Source organism: Panulirus ornatus, chromosome 5, assembly GCF_036320965.1.
Source record: "Panulirus ornatus isolate Po-2019 chromosome 5, ASM3632096v1, whole genome shotgun sequence".
Classification (NCBI taxonomy): domain Eukaryota; kingdom Metazoa; phylum Arthropoda; class Malacostraca; order Decapoda; family Palinuridae; genus Panulirus; species Panulirus ornatus.
This window is the reverse complement of record NC_092228.1, coordinates 28,905,789-28,931,079: the sequence shown is the minus strand read 5'-3', so window position 1 is coordinate 28,931,079 and position 25,291 is coordinate 28,905,789. Positions and strand designations below refer to the sequence as shown.

General features: G+C 41.0%; 1 protein-coding gene across 3 annotated transcripts in view; it reads left to right on the top strand.

The window, feature by feature from the left end:
• LOC139748645 (uncharacterized) overlaps window positions 1-25,291 on the top strand; it is a 163,000-nt gene that overhangs the window by 5,378 nt on the left and 132,331 nt on the right. For all 3 annotated transcript variants that reach the window (XM_071661889.1, XM_071661890.1, XM_071661891.1), the window contains 2 exons: window positions 15,735-15,901; window positions 16,077-16,157. In XM_071661889.1, the coding sequence (XP_071517990.1) occupies window positions 15,735-15,901; window positions 16,077-16,157 (248 nt within the window). The remainder of the gene's footprint in view (window positions 1-15,734; window positions 15,902-16,076; window positions 16,158-25,291) is intronic.

The following is a 25,291-nucleotide window of genomic DNA, read 5'->3' as shown; positions in this document are numbered from 1 at the left end:
GATGTTGCTCACCTCTCTTAGTTGTACTGGTATTATTTTGGCAACTGTTCTCATGAGCTGTGTACATGTCCCCACCCCTAAAGCTTTGACTTAAGGCATTTATCAGGCTGCTGCTTCCTGAAGCTTTAGTGTGGAGACCGCTTAGTCAAGGATCACCCGTTATGATACCTCCTTCTTCCCTAGAACAGATCTTCCTCAAATTTTCTGAGTCAGGACTATAAACACCTGCTTAACTTTTAGTCTTTTTCTCTTTATTCTATTCCTTTCACCCAAGATGGCCTTTATTGGCACTTGCTTTTCCTTTTCTGTGGTGATCATTAAGTAAAGAAAATGTAGCCACTCCTAGTGTTTCGTGTTCAGGAGGTCTTGCACATCACCTTGCACCGGTAATGAATATTTTCAACTGATCACCAAATTTGCTTCATAATGATGTTGGTATCAGATGTTTGCTTTGTGGTGTTTGTAACCATAAAGTATTATAGATAATTCATTTACATACGAATGCATATAAAAAAGAAAGGACCAAAGCAACATTACAGATTTATGATTCATATATGTTTGCTGTTTCGTGGTTTTGACAAAGTAGTATAAGGAACTGGCAGTTGAGCCTTTTTTGAAAAATGATCACTTAGCTTTAGAGGGAATGTAGTCAGTCAGCTTTTTTTCTTAAGTTCCTTCATTTGGAAAGTATAATACAAGAGAGGAGGATTTCCAGCCCCTCTCAGTTGTCTCCTTTGACATACAGGAGATGCATGGGTAGTATTCTTTCTCCATTGTTTATGGGGATAAGATTAATAATTTTTGTAAAAAATTACTACACACATCAACCCCTTTGCTCTCTAATGGTGATACTGATAAAAGTAATATTTATTATGTATAACATAGAGCAGTCATTTATGAATATTTGCTCGTAAAAGAGTGTGCATGAACAAGAAACAGCGTCACAAATTGAAAATCATTGTAAACAAAACATGCTAGCTATAGTACTGATTTCAAAAAATTAACTGTAACAATTAACTTGGTATAAGACATAAAGTTTTGTATGTATAATTTTTGAGAATGATTACATTAATATGCATGTGGAAAACAAGGCAAGACCAAAAACTTCAATGAATGTATAATCATTGTAAGCAATGACGCATCTTAATAAATTTGCTATATTTATGATGATGGTGGTTTAAAGTACATACTTAATGCATTCAGTATTATAAGATACTCATTTACAATGCAGACAGATGCATTAAAGAAAAATATAGGACCAAATACAGCTTCACAGTTTATTTCATGGTTGTTCACTCTTTGTGAGATAGGTCAGGGATAGTTGAAGAACAGGCTCATTCTATCACATCCTCTTGGCTGTCATATATAATGTTCCAATATCAGAGTCCCCAATCCATAACCAGGCCCTGCAGACTTTTTTGTGTTTTCCCAGAATGGTTTATATGACTTGGTTCAGCTCATTAACAGCATGTTGTTCCATGTATGTCTCATTGCTTCAGTTTACTCCATCCCATGGATGCCTCACACCCTTTTGCAGTGTTCAGGCCCTGACTTCCCATTGCACTTTTCATTTCATCCTTCTGCCTCCTCTTTAGTTACTTCTTTTCCTTGTTCCCTCTATCTGCAACATGTACTTGCCCTAACCCTATCAGTCTCTGCTCTCCTGCACAACAGGTACTCTGAAAAAACTTGTACCTCAGTGGTTTGAACACTCACTTCTGTTCCCCTTGCCTTTATACAGTGGTACTATATGTGCATGTTGACACTCCTCCAGCCATTCTCCATGATCCATACGAACATTGAAAATTGTAACTTACCCATCAACAACACAGTTACCCCCTTTCAAGATGAATTCAACTGCAGTTCTATCCACTCCAGCCACCTTGCCATATTCCATCTTACATCACCAGATCACTCTCCTCGACTCACTCACTTCACATACTACCCTAATCCAAATACCCTACATCTACCACTATGTCATCAAACACATTTGACTCTTTCAAAATACTCAGTCTCTTCTCATCACTTCATTACAACCTGTTTCCACTGCCCAATTACCCCCTTCATTGATCCCGTTTGTTCTTTTGTTTTTTACACTCTTAACCTCCTTCCAAAAATCTTGTTCTCCCTGAAGTTTACTGATTTTTTTTTTTCTTGCTGTCGCTGTCTCCCGCGTTTGCGAGGTAGCGCAAGGAAACAGACGAAAGAAATGGCCCAACCCACCCCCATACACATGTATATACATACGTCCACACACGCAAATATACATACCTACACAGCTTTCCATGGTTTACCCCAGATGCTTAACATGCCCTGATTCAATCCACTGACAGCACGTCAACCCCGGTATACCACATCGATCCAATTCACTCTATTCCTTGCCCTCCTTTCACCCTCCTGCATGTTCAGGCCCCGATCACACAAAATCTTTTTCACTCCATCTTTCCACCTCCAATTTGGTCTCCCACTTCTCCTCGTTCCCTCCACCTCCGACACATATATCCTCTTGGTCAATCTTTCCTCACTCATTCTCTCCATGGGCCCAAACCATTTCAAAACACCCTCTTCTGCTCTCTCAACCTCACTCTTTTTATTTCCACACATCTCTCTTACCCTTGCGTTACTTACTCGATCAAACCACCTCACACCACACATTGTCCTCAAACATCTCATTTCCAGCACATCCATCCTCCTGCGCACAACTCTATCCATAGCCCACGCCTTGCAACCATACAACATTGTTGGAACCACTATTCTTTCAAACATACCCATTTTTGCTTTCCGAGATAATGTTCTCGACTTCCACACATTCTTCAAGGCTCCCAGGATTTTTGCCCCCTCCCCCACCCTATGATCCACTTCCGCTTCCATGGTTCCATCCGCTGCCAGATCCACTCCCAGATATCTAAAACACTTTACTTCCTCCAGTTTTTCTCCATTCAAACTTACCTCCCAATTGACTTGACCCTCAAACCTACTGTACCTAATTACCTTGCTCTTATTCACATTTACTCTTAACTTTCTTCTTTCACACACTTTACCAAACTCAGTCACCAGCTTCTGCAGTTTCTCACATGAATCAGCCACCAGCGCTGTATCATCAGCGAACAACAACTGACTCACTTCCCAAGCTCTCTCATCCCCAACAGACTTCAAACTTGCCCCTCTTTCCAAAACTCTTGCATTCACCTCCCTAACAACCCCATCCATAAACAAATTAAACAATTATGGAGACATCACACACCCCTGCCACAAACCTACATTCACTGAGAACCAATCACTTTCCTCTCTTCCTACACGTACACATGCCTTACATCCTTTACAAACTTTTCACTGCTTCTAACAACTTGCCTCCCACACCATATATTCTTAATACCATCCACAGAGCATCTCTATCAACTTTATCAACTCTATCATATGCCTTCTCCAGATCCATAATTGCTACATACAAATCCATTTGCTTTTCTAAGTATTTCTCACATACATTCTTCAAAGCAAACACCTGATCCACACATCCTCTACCACTTCTGAAACCACACTGCTCTTCCCCAATGTGATGCTCTGTACATGCCTTCACCCTCTCAATCAATACCCTCCCATATAATTTACCAGGAATACTCAACAAACTTATACCTCTGTAATTTGAGCACTCACTCTTATCCCCTTTGCCTTTGTACAATGGCACTATGCACGCATTCCGCCAATCCTCAGGCACCTCACCATGAGTCATACATACATTAAATGACCTTACCAACCAGTCAATAATACAGTCACCCCCTTTTTTAATAAATTTCCAGTGCAATACCTTCCAAACCTGCTGCCTTGCCGGCTTTCATCTTCTGCAAAGCTTTTACTACCTCTTCTCTGTTTACCAAATCATTTTCCCTAACCCTCTCACTTTGCACACCACCTCGATCAAAACACCTTATATCTGCCACTCTGTCATCAAACACATTCAGCAAACCTTCAAAATACTCACTCCATCTCCTTCTCACATCACCACTACTTGTTGTCACCTCCCCATTTGCGCCCTTCACTGAAGTTCCCATTTGCTCCCTTGTCTTACGCACTTTATTTACCTCCTTCCAGAACATCTTTTTATTCTCCCTAAAATTTAATGATACTCTCTCACCCCAACTCTCATTTGCTCTCTTTTTCACCTTTGCGTTTCACCTCTTGCACCTCTTGTTTACTGATACTCACCCCAATTCTCATTGACCCTCCTTTTTAATCCCCTGCGCCTTCCACTTTACCTCCTGCTGCTTTCTTGTGCATATCTCCCAGTTGCACTCCTTCCCTGTATCAGCCATATGCCTCTCTTTTTCTTTCACCAGCAATTTTGTCATCCTACCACTCACATCCCTCTTGTATCTAATCTGCCCTCCTACCACCTTACACATGCCAGCTTTGCTTCCCTAAATAACTAACATTTCTCATCCACTCCCTTAGCTTTGTTTACATTCACCTTTTTTCCATTCAACACTCAGGCTCTCCAGATATTTCTTCTCACAGGCCTCTTTTCCAAGCTTACTAATTCTCACCACTCTTACCCATAATTTTTCCCCTTTTCCAGAACCTCTACAGATCTTGACACAATCCTCCACAAAGTAGGGATCAGACATCCCACAACGTGCCCTTCTCAGCACCGTTACACCCAGAAGTTTCACTTTGGATGTCTATCAATTAATACATAATCCAGTAATGGTCACTAATCATCTTTTGTATTGGCAGACATATACTTGTATATGCCCCTCTTTTTCAGCCAGGTATTCTGAATAACCAGTCGTTTTCTGTATGACTCCTCTAGCTATTCAATCCTTTTCTGCACATGACTTCGCTTGCCGTTCACCATTTCACTTCATAATTCTGAATACCTCATACGGCCCAGTTATTCCTTCAATTACTATATTACTCACTCACTCGCCTTTGCGTTTAAATCACCCATCACTACTACCCAGCCTCTTGTATAAAAACTGTTGACACACTCATTCAGCTGTTCCCAAAACACTTGCCTTTCATGATCTTTCTTCTCATGGCCAAGTGCACCAGCACTGATGGTCACCCATCTCTTATCATCTTATGCAAGGCTTTTGCCACATATTCTCTTTTCACCAAATCACCTAACATTTTCATCACTGCATATCTCCATCTTTAAGTGCATTAAAGAGTCTTTCAAAATTATTCACCCCATTTCTTCACCTCATCCCTATCTGTTTTCACTTCCCCATTTGCCCTTTTCACTGATGCCCCCATTTGTTCACTCTTTTCTCATTATTAGCCTCCTTCCAAAGCATTTTTCTATTCTCCCTGAAGTTTGCCAATACTCACTCACACCAGCTCGCATATGCCCTCTTATTTAACCCCTGCACTCTTCTCTTGACCTTTTGCCACCTGCATATGTACTTCTTCCACTCAGTTGTCCTTCTCTGCAATGTAATGCACATACACCTCTGAGCAACCATAACTTTCCCATCCCTTCACTCATTATACTTTCTCATATCCCCCCCCCCCCCCCCCCCCCCCCCCCCACACACACACACACACACACACACACACACACACACACACACACACACACACACACACACTCCACACATATATTGTAAGTTTTTACATACAGTTGACTGGTGTACCGTGGTCACCTTGGGGCTGTTGTAGGGGTAGGTGCTGTTTAGATAGATACATTTATGAGAGTGTGATCAGATGAACCAAGTGAGGGCAAGATTGTGTAGATACAGCAGGTTGGATTAGAAGTGAAAAACAGATCCAGAATATTAGGAGCTTGGTTACAGCGGTCAGGAATATGGGTAGGATGGGAGATGATTTGCTCAAGATCATTGAGAATGGAGAATGTGAGGGCTTCAGCCTCTCCACCATCTATATGGGAGGAGTCCTGTCATTTCCTGTAGTGAAAGTTCAAATCTTCTAAGTAGAGGATCTCTGCTTGTGGATGAGACAGTGCCAGTCTCATGGTAGAAGATTATATAGTTGAAGAAAAATATAAATTTTTTAGGAACGGGAGAGCAATAGGCAGAACAGAGGAAAAGTCTGGTAGTTGAGAGACAGACCTTGAGCCACATAACATCAAAGTTTGGGGACTCGGCATCCTCAAGGCATGAAACAGGTGTATTGGAGTTGGAATATGCACAGACTCTACCTTTGAACCAGAATCTTGAATGGGGATTATAGATGGATAGGAAAAAGGGGCTAGAGGGAACATCATTAGACAGCTGGGTCTCGGACAGAAGTACGATATTAGGATAGGAACAAGACATACTGTTCAAGAGAAAGGTTACTGTAATTATGGTGGTAAGGACAGATCCAGTGACATGAATTGCAGTGAATATAAAAAAGCTCAACAAGTTTTAACATACTTATGCTCCCAAAAATAAGATATGCAGACGGGAAGTAAATAAAACTTTCCCAAAGAGATCTTTTGTTGGTACTTTAAAGAGCTTTGTCTCTTTTGAAACATTATCAGCTCAGCAACTGCAAGCTTTTGCTTTATAAGTTAAGGAGCAAGACAAACAGCTTTGCCTACTGACACTCCTAACCCTTCTTGTTCTCATGGTGGCATTGAATCAAATACTTCTTTTGATGCCCTAGCAGGGGACATCATTCATATGCTTCCCCTCGGAGGGAGCATTATTCAGTTGTTTCGTGGGGATTCCGTTAGTGTTCTCCTTCTGGGGAGAATCCTTCAGGCATGCACCTGAAGGAATGCTTGAGTGTGTATTTTAAGAGCCATACATTGAGGTGGCATAAAAGTTCCAACTCAAGCCTAGTTGGTTGTTAGTTAAGTAGTGAGAATGGATTCTAAGATAATGCTATTAGAGACCCATCCCAAAGCCTTAAACCAATAAAGTCAACAGGCAGAACAAAAACCTTAAGGAACTCACTAGAATATGGAGTCTTATAAGTTTTTAAAGATTGACTCCTCATGGATAGTGTTCCACTGTGGAACTTTAGAGGAATAGTCCCATTTTGAAGATCTTATTTTCATTGAACAATTTGTCCCTAAAAAATCATTTACTTGCAAGACACCAAACTAGAAAATGAGAATTTAACTCATGGATGTGACTATAGATTTTATAAGCTGACCCTCCACCTGATAATCGCACTAAAGGAGTTCCTTTGAGGACCAGTATACAAGCAACAGTATCACCTCAAAAGTAATTTTTTGGTGATCTCTCATACCAAACTTTTCTCTAGCCTTTACAGAATTTGTGTTAGATCCTTGTTTGTAGCTAGAACTAAGTCTGTGTTCTTGTCATGAGCAGGTTTCTCTACTAATTGGGTTAGGGCACTATTGAGAAAGTTTAGGTAAAGTATGGCTCAGAGCCACTGGAAAGGGATTCCCCACACTTTGATTATGGTAAGTTAAAATCTTTTACTATGATAAAATTGTGGTCATTACAGATTTCTGCTACCTGATAGTAAAGTCTTTTGTCTACCTCTGGTTTCTGTAAATTAGTTTGACTTATTTCCTTGGGAAGCATATCTTCAACAAAAATGAAGTTAATATCAGCAGCTACATTTTTCATTTTAGGATTAAGGTGAGCTTTAGCAGAGAGAAAGACACCAATTCCTGCTTTGTTCCCCCATTACTGTTAAGTAGAGAGTACCCTGGAATTACATATTTGGAGAGAAAAACTTTCAGAAACACCAGTCATATAATTTCCTTATAGTGTGGTTGTCTCAAACTCTGCAAATTTTGTTGCCTGTACTGTGTATTAGACGATTTGATGAGACTGAGACTTGTTTTAGAAATGGGTCTGCTCCACACAGGCAGCATTTTCTTTTACAAAAATGCAAGTGAAGACTCACTAAGATGTCAGCCAAAACATGCAGCTCTCGGTTCATTCAGGTAGTCCATCCTTCGTAAATATATCAGACTGCTTATGAAAATGCTGCTAAATATTATGAATTTAACTATCCTAGCATGTATGTAGTTTAGTAGTCCCAGCAGTGTTGTATGGATTTGAGGCATGGGCTTTAGTTACGAAAAAACATGGAAGAGGGTGGAAGTGTTGGAAATGAAATGCTTGAAAACTGTTGTTGGAGAAAGAAGTGATAGGGTAAGCAGTGGGTGTGGTTGATAATAAGAAGAGCATGGCTGAAAGAACTGAAGAGGTTGTGCTGAAATTATTTGAACGCTTTGAGAGAGGATGACAAGAGAGACCGATGAAAAGGTTATATGTGTCAGAAGCTGAGGGGACAAGGAGAAAGGAGAGATCAGTTTTCAGTTGGAAGGTTGGAGTGAAAGATGCTTTGAGTGATTTGGGCCTGAACATATAGGAGGGTGTGAGGAATGCACAGGATAAAGCAGATTGGGATGATTTGAATTACAGAAAGCAACGTGCTGTCAGTAGGTTTAACCAGGGCATATACATCATTCAGGTGAAACCTTGAAAAGCTCTGGATTTGGCACATTGGCATGACCAAATAAGGTCATTCTTCATCTGCTCTTAGGGTGACCTTGTTGCATGGGAAATGCAAACAAGCATGAAAAAGTATAAACTATACTACCCCCAGGACCTCTTTTATGGGGCTCCTGCAGCTTGGAGGTTATGCTTCAGTCAGCGGGAGTGAGATGGTGGATTACCTTGGAGTGAGAAGTTCTTAGCGAGTCTCTACTTCATTTTATCCTGATAACACTGACAAATTTTTACTTTTTTTTTTCCTGGGTAATGTGTTATTTTCTAATTATGTCTAAAAGGTATGGAATATGGTTTATTCCCTTGAAACTTTGCTCTTGTGATTAGGACAGTGATGTTTTGAAATTTACTTATTTTTCAGACCATTCCAGATAGATTCATTTCTGAGTAGCTGATATAGAACTTTCTAGAAGTTTCCAGTAATATAGATAGTAGTGTGAATCTTAGGGCCTTAAGCCCACCAGTTAAGTATAGATCTAGCTGCCTAAGTGGCTACATATACATACATTTTTCTGAGATGGCATCTAGAGGCTGCAAGCATCTGGTAGATGCATTTTGCTATGTCTGCAGCCAATTTATCAAAACGAGTGAAAAGGTACTCTGTGGCAGCATCAACTGAGATGTGCGAGGTCTACAAGGTATATTTTGGCATGTTTGTTGGGATCAAGACTAGTTCTAGGTACCTCATTTCTCTTGTGAGCTCTGCAAAATGCTCTGGAAGGTAAGATATACAGTTGTTGCTTGTTTGGATGGCAGAATTTTTATGAAATTTTTGAAATTTAGATTTTTTTTTAATTTTCCATGTTATTGAAAAAATAACATTAGTCATGGGTGAAATGAATTTATAAACAAACATAATTTTTTCATAATCACTATTTTATATTAATCTTTTGCAGGATGGTACAGAGGGGGAAAGATAGCCATGAAGTTTGCTATCCCAAGAATTTGGCGGGAACCCACTGACCACTCAAGCAATTGCTACTTCTGCACGGTGGACCTGTACAAATGTCGGACTGGCAAGACTGCACCTTCTATCATATATCTGGATCCTTCCATCATCCATTACCCTGGTGCCACTTGGCCTTGAGCTCCCGATACCCACTCCTCTGGGGAGAGAGTATCTGTCATCAGAATAGACCAGCAAGTTGGAGCAAGAGGAAGATATAGATCCAGATTAAAATTTCAGAGTTGCAGATTAGGAGAGAAACCCATACTACCTCAATCAAAAAGACCTCAATGACTTGATCAGAGATCTTGGTCTTACAAAGGCCATTGCCAAGCTTTTGACATGTAGGCTCAAGCATTGGAATTTGTTGGATGAAAGTGTGCAAATCGCAGATCAGAGGAAGCGTTACCTAGGTTTTTCCAATTTCTTTCACCCATCAAGATGGGCTTTGCTTATGCCTCAGTGTAACCAGTCTGTTTGAGGCAATCGGAATGACGTGTAACTTGAACGAATGGCACCTCTTTATTGACAGTTCATCCAGAAGCCTCAAAGCTGTGCTGCTCCATAATGGGAATAAGTGCCCACCTCTTCCCATGGCTCACTTGATGCACCTCAGAGAAGAATACAATAGTGTCAGGACCTTGCTAGATGCTTTGAAGTATGAGGACTACAGCTGGGAGGTCATCGGAGACTTCAAAATGGTGGCATTCCTGATAGGTCCCCTAGGTGGTTTTACCAAGTTTCCATGCTGTCTTTGCCTTTAGGACAACAGGAACACTGCGGCACACTACCGCAGGCGGGACTGGCCACAGTGGACTGATTTCTCTTTGGGGATGAAGAACATCAAGTGGGAGTTATTTGTTGATCCCCAGAAAGTGTTGATGTCACCACTGCACTTGAAATTAGGCGATTTGAAACAATTTGTTACAGTTCTAGATAATGAGTCTGCAGCCTTCTGCAGCCTTCAAGTACCTTCAAGACTCCTTCCCTAAGTTGTTTGAGGCAAAGGTCAAAGCTGGTGTCTTCGTTGCACCTTAGATAAAGAATAAAGAAGATCCTGGAGTGCACGGAATTCCCAAGGAGCTCACTAGAAAGAGAAAGCAGCTGGACACAGTTTTGTTGCAGTGGTTTAGGGTTTCCTGGGTAATCACAAGGCCAAAAACTATGTGGAGGTGGCTGAGACTATGGTGAAGAACTACTGCAAAATGGGCTGCAGGATGTCTCTCAACATCCATATCCTTGACGCTCATCTCAATCAATTCAAGAACATGGGAGCGTATTTGGAGCAAGCGCTTCCACCAGGATATACTGGACTTTGAATGCTGCTTCCATGGAACATACAACAAGAACATGATGGGAGATTGTATTTGGTGTCTGATTTGTGAAAGTGGTTTACAGTACAATCGTAAATCTCAAAAAACTACTCACTTCTAAATCTCCTGTGATCTTTTTGTTTAACATTGGTGTAAATATATTTTAATTTTGATTTGTTGTTTTTCTGATTTTATATGAATAAAATGTGCAGATTTGCCTGGTGTCCAATTGGAATTTGGTAAATTTCAAAATATCACTGTTCTGGTCACAACAGCAAAGTTTGAAGGGAGTAATAGCCTATTTCTCCACTTCTTACACATAAGCAATTAGGAAATAACTCTTACTAACCAGGAAAGAAATTGTGTTACAGAGTGTAATACTGTCTTGCTGAATGGGACTTTTCCTGGAGGAGTACTTTTATCTTTTTTCTTTTCATATGTGTTGTGTTGTATATATGAGGTAGGGCCATTTATAGATGAAGAACGGTCTCATTTGCTCACATCCAGCCTAGCTATAATGTATAATGCTCCAAAACCAGAACCAAGCCCACAGACCTTTCTGTGGTTTCTAACGGCCATTTCATATGCCTTGGTTCAGCATTGTTTACCACGTTGCTCCAATTCACTGTATCTTTTGTGTTCCTGTCACCCACCTGCATGCTTAGGCCCTGATAACCAGCCCGCTTTCGCTAGCCTCCCATCCCCATTTTTGGTCTCTCCTCCTTCGTGTTATCCCTACTTCTGACCTGTATATCCTCTTAGTCTTTCTTCACTCAACCCCTCCATATGTTCAAAAGAAAGTTGCAAAGTATGATATTGAAAGAGAATTTCTGACCAACAGAATACTCAGAGTACAATAGTTGCAAATGGAAACATGTTTGAAGTCCATTTGGATGTCTCATAGGGAATAGTATTAACCTCATTACTATTTGTGATAACATCTGACATGGATAAGAATGTTAACAAGTTTATACGTAAAATGTTATAAATGACAAAGGTGAGTAAAACAGTTGAAAAAATGCAAAGATTTGAATACTATATTCAAGTAGGTATAAGAGAAATAAATGGAGTTCAGTGAAGAGAAATTCAGATAAGTGAGTCATGTGACAGTGAATAGTATTTCAGTAACTACATAGAACTTAATTTGCAGAACGGTTTGATAGGTTGTGCTATCAAACCAAATAAAGAGTGGTATGATACTAAGAACTTGTGATACCAGTGACAGAAAACTACTGATGTAAATGTTTAATGTATATATGAGAAATAGAATCGTATGGTTGCCAGTTAGGCATTTAGAGTGTATGAATGCCTTGACAGATTGAAAGACTTTACATGAATTGTGTAGGCTAGAAAGCCATCGAGAAAGATGCATGACAATATTCCTGGCAGCAAGTGGAAAGAATAAAAGCAACACCTGTAAACTGAAAGCAACTCAGCTAGGTAGATACAGAGTCTGTGGATTAGATCTAATACACTGAACCATACCAAAAAGATGCCATACAGAAATTTGTGAATCCCCAACGAAGAAATTAGGATGATTATTGTATACCGTACAAGAAAAAATAAGAAATGACCTTGGAGTGACGACAGTAACATTCCAAAGAAGTATAAATTGTTGGATGAAGACAGTACCAGATGAGCCTAGACTAGACAATTATGCCAGAGGCGTAGCTGCCAAAAATAACAGCATCATCCAACAGGCAAGATATGAAATCAGTAATAGGGTGAAGGTCGAGAGAAACAATACTTCAGCAAGCAAGCAGTTTGGTGAGTGCCATGCGCTAGCCCTGCCATCATGGCAAAAGCTCATCATAGGTACTTGGAGGTAGGTACTTAAGCACTCTCTGTCTTACTCGGCTTACTGTTTCATCTCTTTCTTTCACTGTCATTCCTTACATGATCAACACACACTGTCCTCAAGCATTTAATTTCCAGCACATCAACCCTCGTCTTTTCAGTTTAGGATCAATGACTCATGCCTATACAACACTTGGGAGTGCTATGCTGACAGATGATACCCATCTTTGCCATTAAGACAGGGACCATACTTTTCAGTCCACCCATGACCTTTACTCGTACCCATCTTAGGATTTTTATAGTTCCGTCTGCTGCAAAGTCTACTTTCAGGTGTCTAAAATACCGCTTCCACCAGGTTCTTTTCATTCAAACCTACACTCAAATCAGTTTGTCTCCCAACTTCATAACATTTCTTCAATCACAGTGACTCGGTCTTCTCGTTTCATGCATTCTTCCAATCTGACATTAGATAATGCACTGTCTCGGTCAATTCTGCCATCAGCACTGAGTTGTCCACAGATGGCAACTGCCTCACACCTTGTAGGGTATCCTCACTCCAACCCCTCCACATACTGTAGACCCAGACATCTCCCAAGACCCTTACATTTACATCACTCACTACCCTATCCAAAAAATGATTAATCATCAATGGTGACATTGCACACCCAAAACATTTCCACTTCGCCTGGACCCACTTGTGCTCATTACTTCCTACTTTTGCACACCCATTACTCTCTCAATACATTTTCTCATTGCTTCTACTAGCTTATCTCCCACACCATATATTCATGGTACCTCTTTCAACCCAACATATGCTTTCTACTGATTGTTAAATCCCAAAGTTAAAACCACTTCTCTTTTCTTAAGGATTTCTCATACATAATTCTCAAAGCAGACATCAGAACTCTTATTTGTCAAAGCAGACATGCCTGTTTCCCACATTTTTCTACCGCTCATGAAAGCTTATTGCTCCTCCCCTGTATGATGCTCTGTGCATGCCACGATGTACCTAACTTTCCAGCATACCTATGTACAGTGGACGCTCACCAGATCGTCTTAATCAATTATTTAATGACCAGATGGTTGAACTGTTCATTACTAATTGTAACTTTATCCATTTAACCTTCACCTTTCCAATCATCCCATGTTTTTTAAAAAGCTGGCCATCCACATGTTCACATGAGTGGCATGTGTCGGGGTTGTAACGGGCCATCATTACTGCCCTCATTTGGATTTACGAGAACTGTGCGCAGCAACTCCTAGGCAGCTACTTCCACCATAGCCCACAGGCTCCAGTGACCTTGATGACCTTAAGTGGTTTTGCCTCTTGCCAATTTGAACAAGAACTAAAACTTTTGTAAAGAAGTCTAGATCAAGTGCACATGATTGTTTGCATGGCATGTTGTGAAAGACTCTTGTCTTTATGGCTTTATGGAAAAAATATGCCATTTATTGGTGAACAGTGTGAGAGGTGTAATGACCAAGAACTAAATAATGTACACCTCATAAACATCACGAACAAAATCCCTTCAAATAAGGAGAAATTAGGTGTAGATCTTATGGAACTTTGATATGAACTGACATATGAGTTTGTAGTGCTTCATATCCAGGATATCCACCACAATTATTCCGATAAGGAAGAACAAAGAGGGCCAAATGAAGAAGGAAGCAGTGAAAGAAACGATGAACATCCTATAATATTTGATACAAGGAGCATTTCACAGATTAGGATCAAGCGTGAGCAGTAAGACCACAGTCAGATACAGCATGTATTTAAAGAATACTACACAACATTCTTTGGCAGCAAGCAGGTACAGTCAGTTACAACATGTATGTAAAGAATATTACATTGCACTCTGTGGAAGCAAACAGGTCAGAATTACTGATTTTTTCAGGAAAAAAAATGCAGCTGCTCCTCCCCCACCAGCCACTAGGAAACCTCACCATGATCAGTTTTAATCTTATAGTGAGTATGTTACGAGAGAAATGTTGTGCAAAAATACGCATGCTATTGTGAATAATGATTATTTGATGTAATTTGTACAAGAATTATAATACTGTACAGTTATGCTCAGTTTAAGTACTCAAAGTACATAAGTGGTGGTGGTGTTTTGCAGGTGTGGTGATGGGAGACTTGCATGTGCCCAGTGAATAATGGCCTGATGGTGAGGCTGGAATGATAAAGTAGACAGTCACCCAGCTGCTGTAGAGATTGCTTCCCAGTAGTGCTTTGGAATTATGATAAGTGCTTCTGAGAAGTGACTTATTTGCTAATCTAATTTTTTTTATTTTATTGGTAACTTCACATCATATGAAGGCACTTTAATGATAAAGACAGAGATGAGCATCCACCAAATTTTTTTCCCACTTGCATAATAGTTTTGGTGTATCAGTCGTTGAGAAAGGGGAGCAAGTGAAGGAAATTTACTGAGTGCCCTTAACTGCTGTTATTCAAGTGAACACATCTTTTGTTGAGTTATTGATATAGTCTAAACCCAACATTTTTTAAGTGTCTGTATTATGTCATAATGAAGCCTTTGTTTGTACACCTCCAAATTGTTTTGTTTTCTGTCAGTTTTATGCTGTGTATTTGTTCGTCAAGACTACAGTGAAAGAATACACTTCTTAACTGTGATAATTACATGTTAATCATATAGCAGAAGAAGGCTACTTCAGGATATTGTATGTATATATGATACCGCAAATAGCATATTAATGAAGATATTGCTGGATTGTAAACTACTTTGTGATGAAGGTGGTTGTAGAGGTACCCTTGTCTAATTGATGATTCTGGTTTATCCTGCTAATGGACCACCCCATTAGAACGGTTAAGTGAGCGTCCACTGTAAATATACATATGATTTTCACATGAACCTTTACTTGTAGGGCATTTGGGTTCCGGAACTCGATTCAAAATTTCTAGGCTCAACAACATAATGTTCACACTCTTGTATACACCCTTTGTAAATTCACTTTCCAATTTAGAATTCTGATGCTAGATTCCTGTTATTTCACTATATTTAAATGAGAGGTAGTTGAATATACAAGAACTATTTATCCGCATATAACCTATACGGGAATTTGAATCAAAGTATGATTATTACTGATATGTTTTTACTAGAGTCATAAGTGGACTTGTACTCAAATATCATTGGATAAATGGTGAGTTACAGTGTGTCTTCTGTACAGATAACAGTGTTGGTATGGGCACGTTTATTTATAATGAACTTTCTAAATTAGGTCTCATTCCCGTGAGAGAGACTCATCAAGACGTGACAGAGATCGTGATCGTGATCGTGATAGACGAGATCGCAGATCTCGCTCCAGGTCACGTTCCAGATCCAGGTCTCCTCGTTCTCATCGAAGATCTCCTGTGTATATGTCAGGGCCCTCAGGAAGACATGATGGTTAGTGCTCTTTATGGACTTAATAATTCTAAGAGGATTAGATTTGAGGTATACATGCTTACCATCAGCTATATATTTATGTCTATTACTTAGTGGTTTGATAATACATTGATCACTCTTATGTTGATATTATTCAGATTAATGCATATTTTGAATTTTCTAATGCTGTTTTTAGAAACACCAATGCATGAACTGACGGCAGAGGAGAAACAGATGCGAGAGTTGATGGGATTTTCATCCTTCCACACAACCAAAGGTGGGTAGGGGTGACATGGGAATGGAAACTAATTTGTCTTGACTATGGGAAGTTTTATGTCACTGATTTCATCTTCAAGGTAACTTGCTTACATCGGTCACAAAACTTTAGGAAAGAATTTAAAGCTCCCTGCATATTGAAGTGTGTACCGTATAGAAACCACCGGCCTTACAGACATAATTAAGGCCAGTCTTCATGTTCCTTACTCCAGTTTTCTTGCAGTTCAACCTCATCAGCCAGTAAATGTGATGTAGATATTTACTTGTTTATTTGATTATAGTTGATCGCTGTTTCCCATGTCATTGAGGTAGCATTAGGGAACAGACATAAAAAGACCCATCCTTTCATTTATTTATTTATTTTGCTTTGTCGATGTCTCCCGCGTTAGTGAGGTATCGCAAGGAAACAGATGAAAGAATGGCCCAACCCACCCACATACACATGTATATACATACACGTCCACACACATAAATATACATATCTGTACATCTCAACATATACATATATATACACACACAGACATATACATATATACACATGTACTTAATTCATACTGTCTGCCTTAATTCATTCCCATTGCCACCCCGCCACACGTGAAATAACAACCCCCTCCCCCCTCATGTGCGCGAGGTAGCGCTAGGAAAAGACAACAAAGGCCACATTCGTTCACACTCAGTCTCTAGATGTCATGTAATAATGCACCAAAACCACAGCTCCCTTTCCACATCCAGGCCCCACAGAACTCTCCATGGTTTACCCCAGACACTTCACATGCCCTCGTTCAATCCATTGACAGCACGTCAACCCTGGTATACCACATCGTTCCAATTCACTCTATTCCTTGCACGCCTTTCACCCTCCTGCATGCTCAGGTCCCGATAACTCAGAATCTTTTTCACTCCATCTTTCCACCTCCGGAGAATTTGGTCTCCCACTTCTCCTCGTTCCCTCCACCTCTGACACATATATCCTCTTGGTCAATCTTTCCTCACTCATTATCTCCATGTGACCAAACCATTTCAAAACACCTTCTTCTGCTCTCTCAACCACACTCCTTTTATTACCAGACATCTCTCTTACCCTGTTATTACTTACTCGATTGAACCACCTCACACCACATATTGTCCTCAAACATCTCATTTCCAACATATCCACCCTCCTCCGCACAACTTTATCCATAGCCCACGCCTCACATCCATGTAACATTATTGGAACCACTATTCCTTCAAACATACCCATTTTTGCTCTCCGAGATAATGTTCTTGACTTCCACACATTCTTCAACGTTCCCAGAACTTTTGCCCCCTCCCCCACCCTATGACTCACTTCCGCTCCCATGTTTCCATCCGCTGCCAAATCCACTCCCAGATATCTAAAACACTTCACTTCCTCCAGTTTTTCTCCATTCAAACTTACCTCCCAGTTGACTTGTACCTCAACCCTACTGTACCTAATAACCTTGCTCTTATTCACAATTACTCTCAGCTTTCTTCTTTCATACACTTTACCAAACTCAGTCACCAGCTTCTGCAGTTTCTCATATGAATCAGCCAACAGCGTTGTATCATCAGCGAACAACAACTGACTCACTTCCCAAGCTCTCTCATCCACAACAGACTGCATACTTGCCCCTCTTTCCAAAACTCTTGCATTCACCTCCCTAACAACCCCATCCATAAACAAATTAAACAACCAAGGAGACATCACACACCCCTGCCGCAAACCTACATTCACTGAGAACCAATCCCTTTTCTCTCTTCCTACATGTACACATGCCTTACATCCTCGATAAAAACTTTTCACTGCTTCTAACAACTTGCCTCTCACACCATATATTCTTAATACCTTCCACAGAGCATCTCTATCATATGCTTTCTTCAGATCCATAAATGCTACATACAAATCCATTTGCTTTTCTAAGTATTTCTCACATACATTCTTCAAAGCAAAAACCTGATCCACACATCCTCTACCACTTCTAAAATCACACTGCTCTTCCCCAATCTGATGCTCTGAACATGCCTTCACCCTCTCAATCAATACCCTCCCATATAATTTCCCAGGAATACTCAACAAACTTATACCTCTGTAATTTGAACACTCACTTTTATCCCCTTTGCCTTTGTACAATGGCACTATGCAAGCATTTTGCCAATCCTCAGGCACCTCACCATGAGTCATACATACATTAAATAACTTTACCAACCACTCAACAATACAGTCATCCCCTTTTTTTAATATATTCCTCTGCAATATCATCCAAACCTGCTGCCTTGCCAGCTTTCATCTTCAGCAAAGTTTTTACAACCTCTTCTCTGTTTACCAAATCATTTTCCTAAACCCTCTCACTTTGCACACCACCTCGACCAAAACACCCTATATCTGCCACTCTATCATCAAACACATTCAACAAACCTTCAAAATACTCACTCCATCTCCTTCTAACATCACCACTACTTGTTGTCACCTCCCCATTAGCCCCCTTCACTGAAGTTCCCATTTGCTCTCTTGTTTTACGCACTTTATTTACCTCCTTCCAAAACATCTTTTTATTCTCCTTAAAATTTTTTCACCTCTTGCACCTTTTTTTTTATACATCTGCCACTCATTTGCATTATTTCCCTGCAAAAATCGTCCAAAAGCCTCTCTCTTCTCTTTCACTTATACTCTTGCTTCTTCATCCCACCACTCACTACCCTTTCTAATCTGCCCACCTCCCACACTTCTCATGCCACAAGCATCTCTTGCGCAATCCATCACTGATTCCCTAAATACATCCCATTCCTCCCCCACTCCCCTTACGTCCTTTGTTCTCACCTTTTTCCATTCTGTACTCAGTCTCTCCTGGTACTTCTTCACCCAGTCTCCTTCCCAAGCTCACTTACTCTTACCACTCTTTTCACCCCAATGTTCTCTCTTCTTTTCTGAAAACCTCTACAAATCTTCACCTTTGCCTGCACAAGATAATGATCAGACATCCCTCCAGCTGCACCTCTCAGCACATCAACATCCAAAAGGCTCTCTTTCGCGCGCCTATCAATTAACACGTAATCCAATAATGCTCTCTGGCCATCTCTCCTACTTATTTACGTATACTTATGTATATCTCTCTTTTTAAACCAGATATTCCCGTCACCAGTCCTTTTTCAGCACATAAATCTACAAGCTCTTCACCATTTCCATTTACAACACTGAACACCCCATGTACACCAATTATTCCCTCAACTGCCTCATTACTCACCTTTGCATTCAAATCATCCATCACTATAACCCGGTCTCGTGCATCAAAACTACTAATGCACTCACTCAGCTGCTCCCAAAACACTTGCCTTTCATGATCTTTCTTCTCATGTCCAGGTGCATATGTTTCAATAATCACCCATCTCTCTCCATCCACTTTCAGTTTTACCCATATAAATCTAGTTTACTTTCTTTCACTGTATCACATACTCCTACCACTCCTGTTTCAGGAGTAGTGCTACTCCTTCCCTTGCTCTTGTCCTCTCGCTAACCCTTGCCTTTACTCGCAAGACATTGCCAAACCACTCTTCCCCTTTACCCTTGAGCTTCGTTTCACTCAGAGCCAAAACATCCTGGTTCCTTTGCTCAAACATACTACCTATCTCCCCATTTTTCTTATCTTGGTTACATCCACACACATTTAGACACCCCAATTGGAGCCTTCAAGGAGGATGAGCACTCCCCGCGTAACTCCTTCTTCTGTTTCCCTTTTTAGAAAGTTAAAATACAAGGAGGGGAGGGTTTCCAGCCCCCCCGCTCTCGTCCCCTCTAGTTGCCTTCTACGATACGTGAGGAATGCGTGGGAAGCATTCTTTCTCTCCTATTAATAAGGATATATAAATAAGTATTTTTGAAAGTAGATCCCTGGGGATCCCTGGGTTACTTACTCGATCAAACCACCTCACACCACACATTGTCCTCAAACATCTCATTTCCAGCACATCCACCCTCCTGCGCACAACTCTATCCATAGCCCACGCCTCGCAACCATACAACATTGTTGGAACCACTATTCCTTCAAACATACCCATTTTTGCTTTCCGAGATAATGTTCTCGACTTCCACACATTCTTCAAGGCTCCCAGAATTTTCGCCCCCTCCCCCACCCTATGATCCACTTCCGCTTCCATGGTTCCATCCACTGCTAGATCCACTCCCAGATATCTAAAAAACTTCACTTCCTCCAGTTTTTCTCCATTCAAACTCACCTCCCAATTGACTTGACCCTCAACCCTACTGTACCTAATAACCTTGCTCTTATTCACATTTACTCTAAACTTTCTTCTTCCACACACTTTACCAAACTCAGTCACCAGCTTCTGCAGTTTCTCACATGAATCAGCCACCAGCGCTGTATCATCAGCGAACAACAACTGACTCACTTCCCAAGCTCTCTCATCCCCAACAGACTTCATACTTGCCCCTCTTTCCAAAACTCTTGCATTTACCTCCCTAACAACCCCATCCATAAACAAATTAAACAACCATGGAGACATCACACACCCCTGCCGCAAACCTACATTCACTGAGAACCAATCACTTTCCTCTCTTCCTACACGTACACATGCCTTACATCCTCGATAAAAACTTTTCACTGCTTCTAACAACTTTCCTCCCACACCATATATTCTTAATACCTTCCACAGAGCATCTCTATCAACTCTATCATATGCCTTCTCCAGATCCATACATGCTACATACAAATCCATTTGCTTTTCTAAGTATTTCTCACATACATTCTTCAAAGCAAACACCTGATCCACACATCCTCTACCGCTTCTGAAACCACACTGCTCTTCCCCAATCTGATGCTCTGTACATGCCTTCACCCTCTCAATCAATACCCTCCCATATAATTTACCAGGAATACTCAACAAACTTATACCTCTGTAATTTGAGCACTCACTCTTATCCCCTTTGCCTTTGTACAATGGCACTATGCACGCATTCCGCCAATCCTCAGGCACCTCACCATGAGTCATACATACATTAAATAACCTTACCAACCAGTCAACAATATATATATATATATATATATTTATATATTTATATTTTTTTTTTTTATTCATACTATTCGCCATTTCCCGCAATAGCGAGGTAGCGTTAAGAACAGAGGACTGGGCCTTTGAGGGAATATCCTCACCTGGCCCCCTTCTCTGTTCCTTCTTTTGGAAAATTAAAAAAAACCCAGAGGGGAGGATTTCCAGCCCCCTGCTCCCTTCCCTTTTAGTCGCCTTCTACGACACGCAGGGAATACGTGGGAAGTATTCTTTCTCCCCTATATATATATATATATTTTTTTTTTTTTTTTTTTTTTTTTTTTTTTTGTCGCTGTCTCCCGCGTTTGCGAGGTAGTGCAAGGAAGCAGACGAAAGAAATGGCCCAACCCACCCCCATACACATGTATATACATACGTCCACACACGCAAATATACATACCTACACAGCTTTCCATGGTTTACCCCAGACGCTTCACATGCCTTGATTCAATCCACTGACAGCACGTCAACCCCGGTATACCACATCGATCCAATTCACTCTATTCCTTGCCCTCCTTTCACCCTCCTGCATGTTCAGGCCCCGATCACACAAAATCTTTTTCACTCCATCTTTCCACCTCCAATTTGGTCTCCCTCTTCTCCTCGTTCCCTCCACCTCCGACACATATATCCTCTTGGTCAATCTTTCCTCACTCATTCTCTCCATGTGACCAAACCATTTCAAAACACCCTCTTCTGCTCTCTCAACCACGCTCTTTTTATTTCCACACATCTCTCTTACCCTTACGTTACTTACTCGATCAAACCACCTCACACCACACATTGTCCTCAAACATCTCATTTCCAGCACATCCATCCTCCTGCGCACAACTCTATCCATAGTCCACGCCTCGCAACCATACAACATTGTTGGAACCACTATTCCTTCAAACATACCCATTTTTGCTTTCCGAGATAATGTTCTCGACTTCCACACATTCTTCAAGGCTCCCAGAATTTTCGCCCCCTCCCCCACCCTATGATCCACTTCCGCTTCCATGTTTCCATCTGCTGCCAGATCCACTCCCAGATATCTAAAACACTTCACTTCCTCCAGTTTTTCTCCATTCAAACTCACCTCCCAATTGACTTGACCCTCAACCCTACTGTACCTAATAACCTTGCTCTTATTCACATTTACTCTTAACTTTCTTCTTTCACACACTTTACCAAACTCATTCGCCAGCTTCTGCAGTTTCTCACATGAATCAGCCACCAGCGCTGTATCATCAGCGAACAACAACTGACTCACTTCCCAAGCTCTCTCATCCCCAACAGACTTCATCCTTGCCCCTCTTTCCAAAACTCTTGCATTCACCTCCCTAACAACCCCATCCATAAACAAATTAAACAACCATGGAGACATCACACACCCCTGCCGCAAACCTACATTCACTGAGAACCAATCACTTTCCTCTCTTCCTACACGTACACATGCCTTACATCCTCGATAAAAACTTTTCACTGCTTCTAACAACTTGCCTCCCACACCATATATTCTTAATATCTTCCACAGAGCATCTCTATCAACTCTATCATATGCCTTCTCCAGATCCATAAATGCTACATACAAATCCATTTGCTTTTCTAAGTATTTCTCGCATACATTTTTCAAAGCAAACACCTGATCCACACATCCTCTACCACTTCTGAAACCACACTGCTCTTCCCCAATCTGATGCTCTGTACATGCCTTCACCCTCTCAATCAATACCCTCCCATATAATTTGCCAGGAATACTCTACAAACTTATACCTTATATATATATATATATATATATATATATATATATATATATATATATATATATATATATATATATATATATATATGTGATGTCTCCTTGGTTGTTTAATTTGTTTATGGATGGGGTTGTTAGGGAGGTGAATGCAAGAGTTTTGGAAAGAGGGGCAAGTATGAAGTCTGTTGTGAATGAGAGAGCTTGGGAAGTGAGTCAGTTGTTGTTCGCTGATGATACAGCGCTGGTGGCTGATTCATGTGAGAAACTGCTTAAGCTGGTGACTGAGTTTGATAAAGTGTGTGAAAGAAGAAAGTTATGAGTAAATGTGAATAAGAGCAAGGTTATTAGGTACAGTAGGGTTAAGGGTCAAGTCAATTGGGAGGTAAGTTTGAATGGAGAAAAACTGGAGGAAGTAAAGTGTTTTAGGTATCTGGGAGTGGATCTGGCAGCGGATGGAACCATGGAAGCAGAAGTGAATCATAGGGTGGGGGAGAGGGCGAAAATCTTGGGAGCCTTGAAGAATGTGTGGAAGTCGAGAACATTATCTTGGAAAGCAAAAATGGGTATGTTTGAAGGAATAGTGGTTTCAACAATGTTGTATGGTCGCGAGGCGTGGGCTGAGAGAGCAGAAGAGAGTGTTTTGAAATGGTTTGGGCACATGGAGAGAATGAGTGAGGAAAGATTGACCAAGAGGATATATGTGTCGGAGGTGGAGGGAACGAGGAGAAGTGGGAGACCAAATTGGAGGTGGAAAGATGGAGCGAAAAAGATTTTGAGTGATCGGGGCCTGAACATGCAGGAGGGTGAAAGGCGTGCAAGGAATAGAGTGAATTGGATCGACGTGGTATACCGGGGTTGACGTGCTGTCAGTGGATTGAATCAGGGCATGTGAAGCGTCTGGGGTAAACCATGGAAAGTTGTGTGGGGCCTGGATGTGGAAAGGGAGCTATGGTTTCGGGCATTATTTCATGACAGCTAGAGGCTGAGTGTGAACGAATGTGGCCTTTGTTTGTCTTTTCCTAGCGCTACCTCGCACACATGAGGGGGGAGGGGGATGGTATTCCATGTGTGGCGAGGTGGCGATGGGAATGAATAAAGGCAGACTGTGTGAATTGTGTGCATGGGTATATATGTATGTGTCTGTGTGTGTATATATATGTGTACATTGAGATGTATAGGTATGTATATTTGTGTGTGTGGACGTGTATGTATATACATGTGTATGGGGGTGGGTTGGGCCTTTTTTTTTTTTTTCCAAAAGAAGGAACAGAGAAGGGGGCCAGGTATGGCTATTCCCTCAGAGGCCCAGTCCTCTGTTCTTAATGCTACCTTGCTAATGCGAGAAATGGTGAATAGTTTGAAAAAAAAAAATATATATATACATACATGTTCATTCCATTTTGTCAATGGATTGAACCAGGGCATGTGAAGCGTCTGGGGTAAACCATGGAAAGTTGTGTGGGGCCTGGATGTGGAAAGGGAGCTGTGGTTTCGGTGCATTATTACATGACAGCTAGAGACTGAGTGTGAACGAATGGGGCCTTTGGTGTCTTTTCCTAGTGCTACCTCGCACACATGAGGGGGGAGGGGGTTGTTATTCCATGTGTGGCAAGGGTGCGATGGGAACAAATAAAGGCAGACAGTATGAATTGTGTATATATGTATATGTCTGTGTGTGTATATGTATATGTGTACATTGAGATGTATAGGTATGTATATTTGCGTTTGTGGACGTGTATGTATATACATGTGTATGTGGGCGGGTTGGGCCATTCTTTTGTCTGTTTCCTTGCGCTACCTCGCTAACATGGGAGACAGCGACAAAGCAAAATAAATAAATAAATAAATAGATGTTCATTCATGGACATATCAACATATACATATGCATACACATACACAGTCATATACATATATAACCATGTGCATATTAATACTTTCTTGCCTTCATTCATTCCTGGTGCCACCACACCCCACAGGAAACAGCATCACCATCCCCTGCTTTGACGACGTAGTGCTAGGAAAACAGAGAAAAAAGACCACATTCATTCACAGTCTCTACCTGTCATGTGTAATGCACCGAAACCACAACTCCCTATCCAGGCCCCGCAGACCTTTCTATGGTTTACTCATTCCGTGGTTCAGTTCATTGACAGCTCGTCGACCCCAGTATACTGCATTGTTCCAATTCACTCTTCGTTGCACACCTCTCGCCCTCCTGCTTTTTCAGGCCTTGATTGCATAAAATCTTTTTCACTCCATCCTTCCACCTCCAATTTGGTCTCCTGCTTCTCCTTGTTCCTTCACCTTTGACATATATATCCTCTTTGTCAACC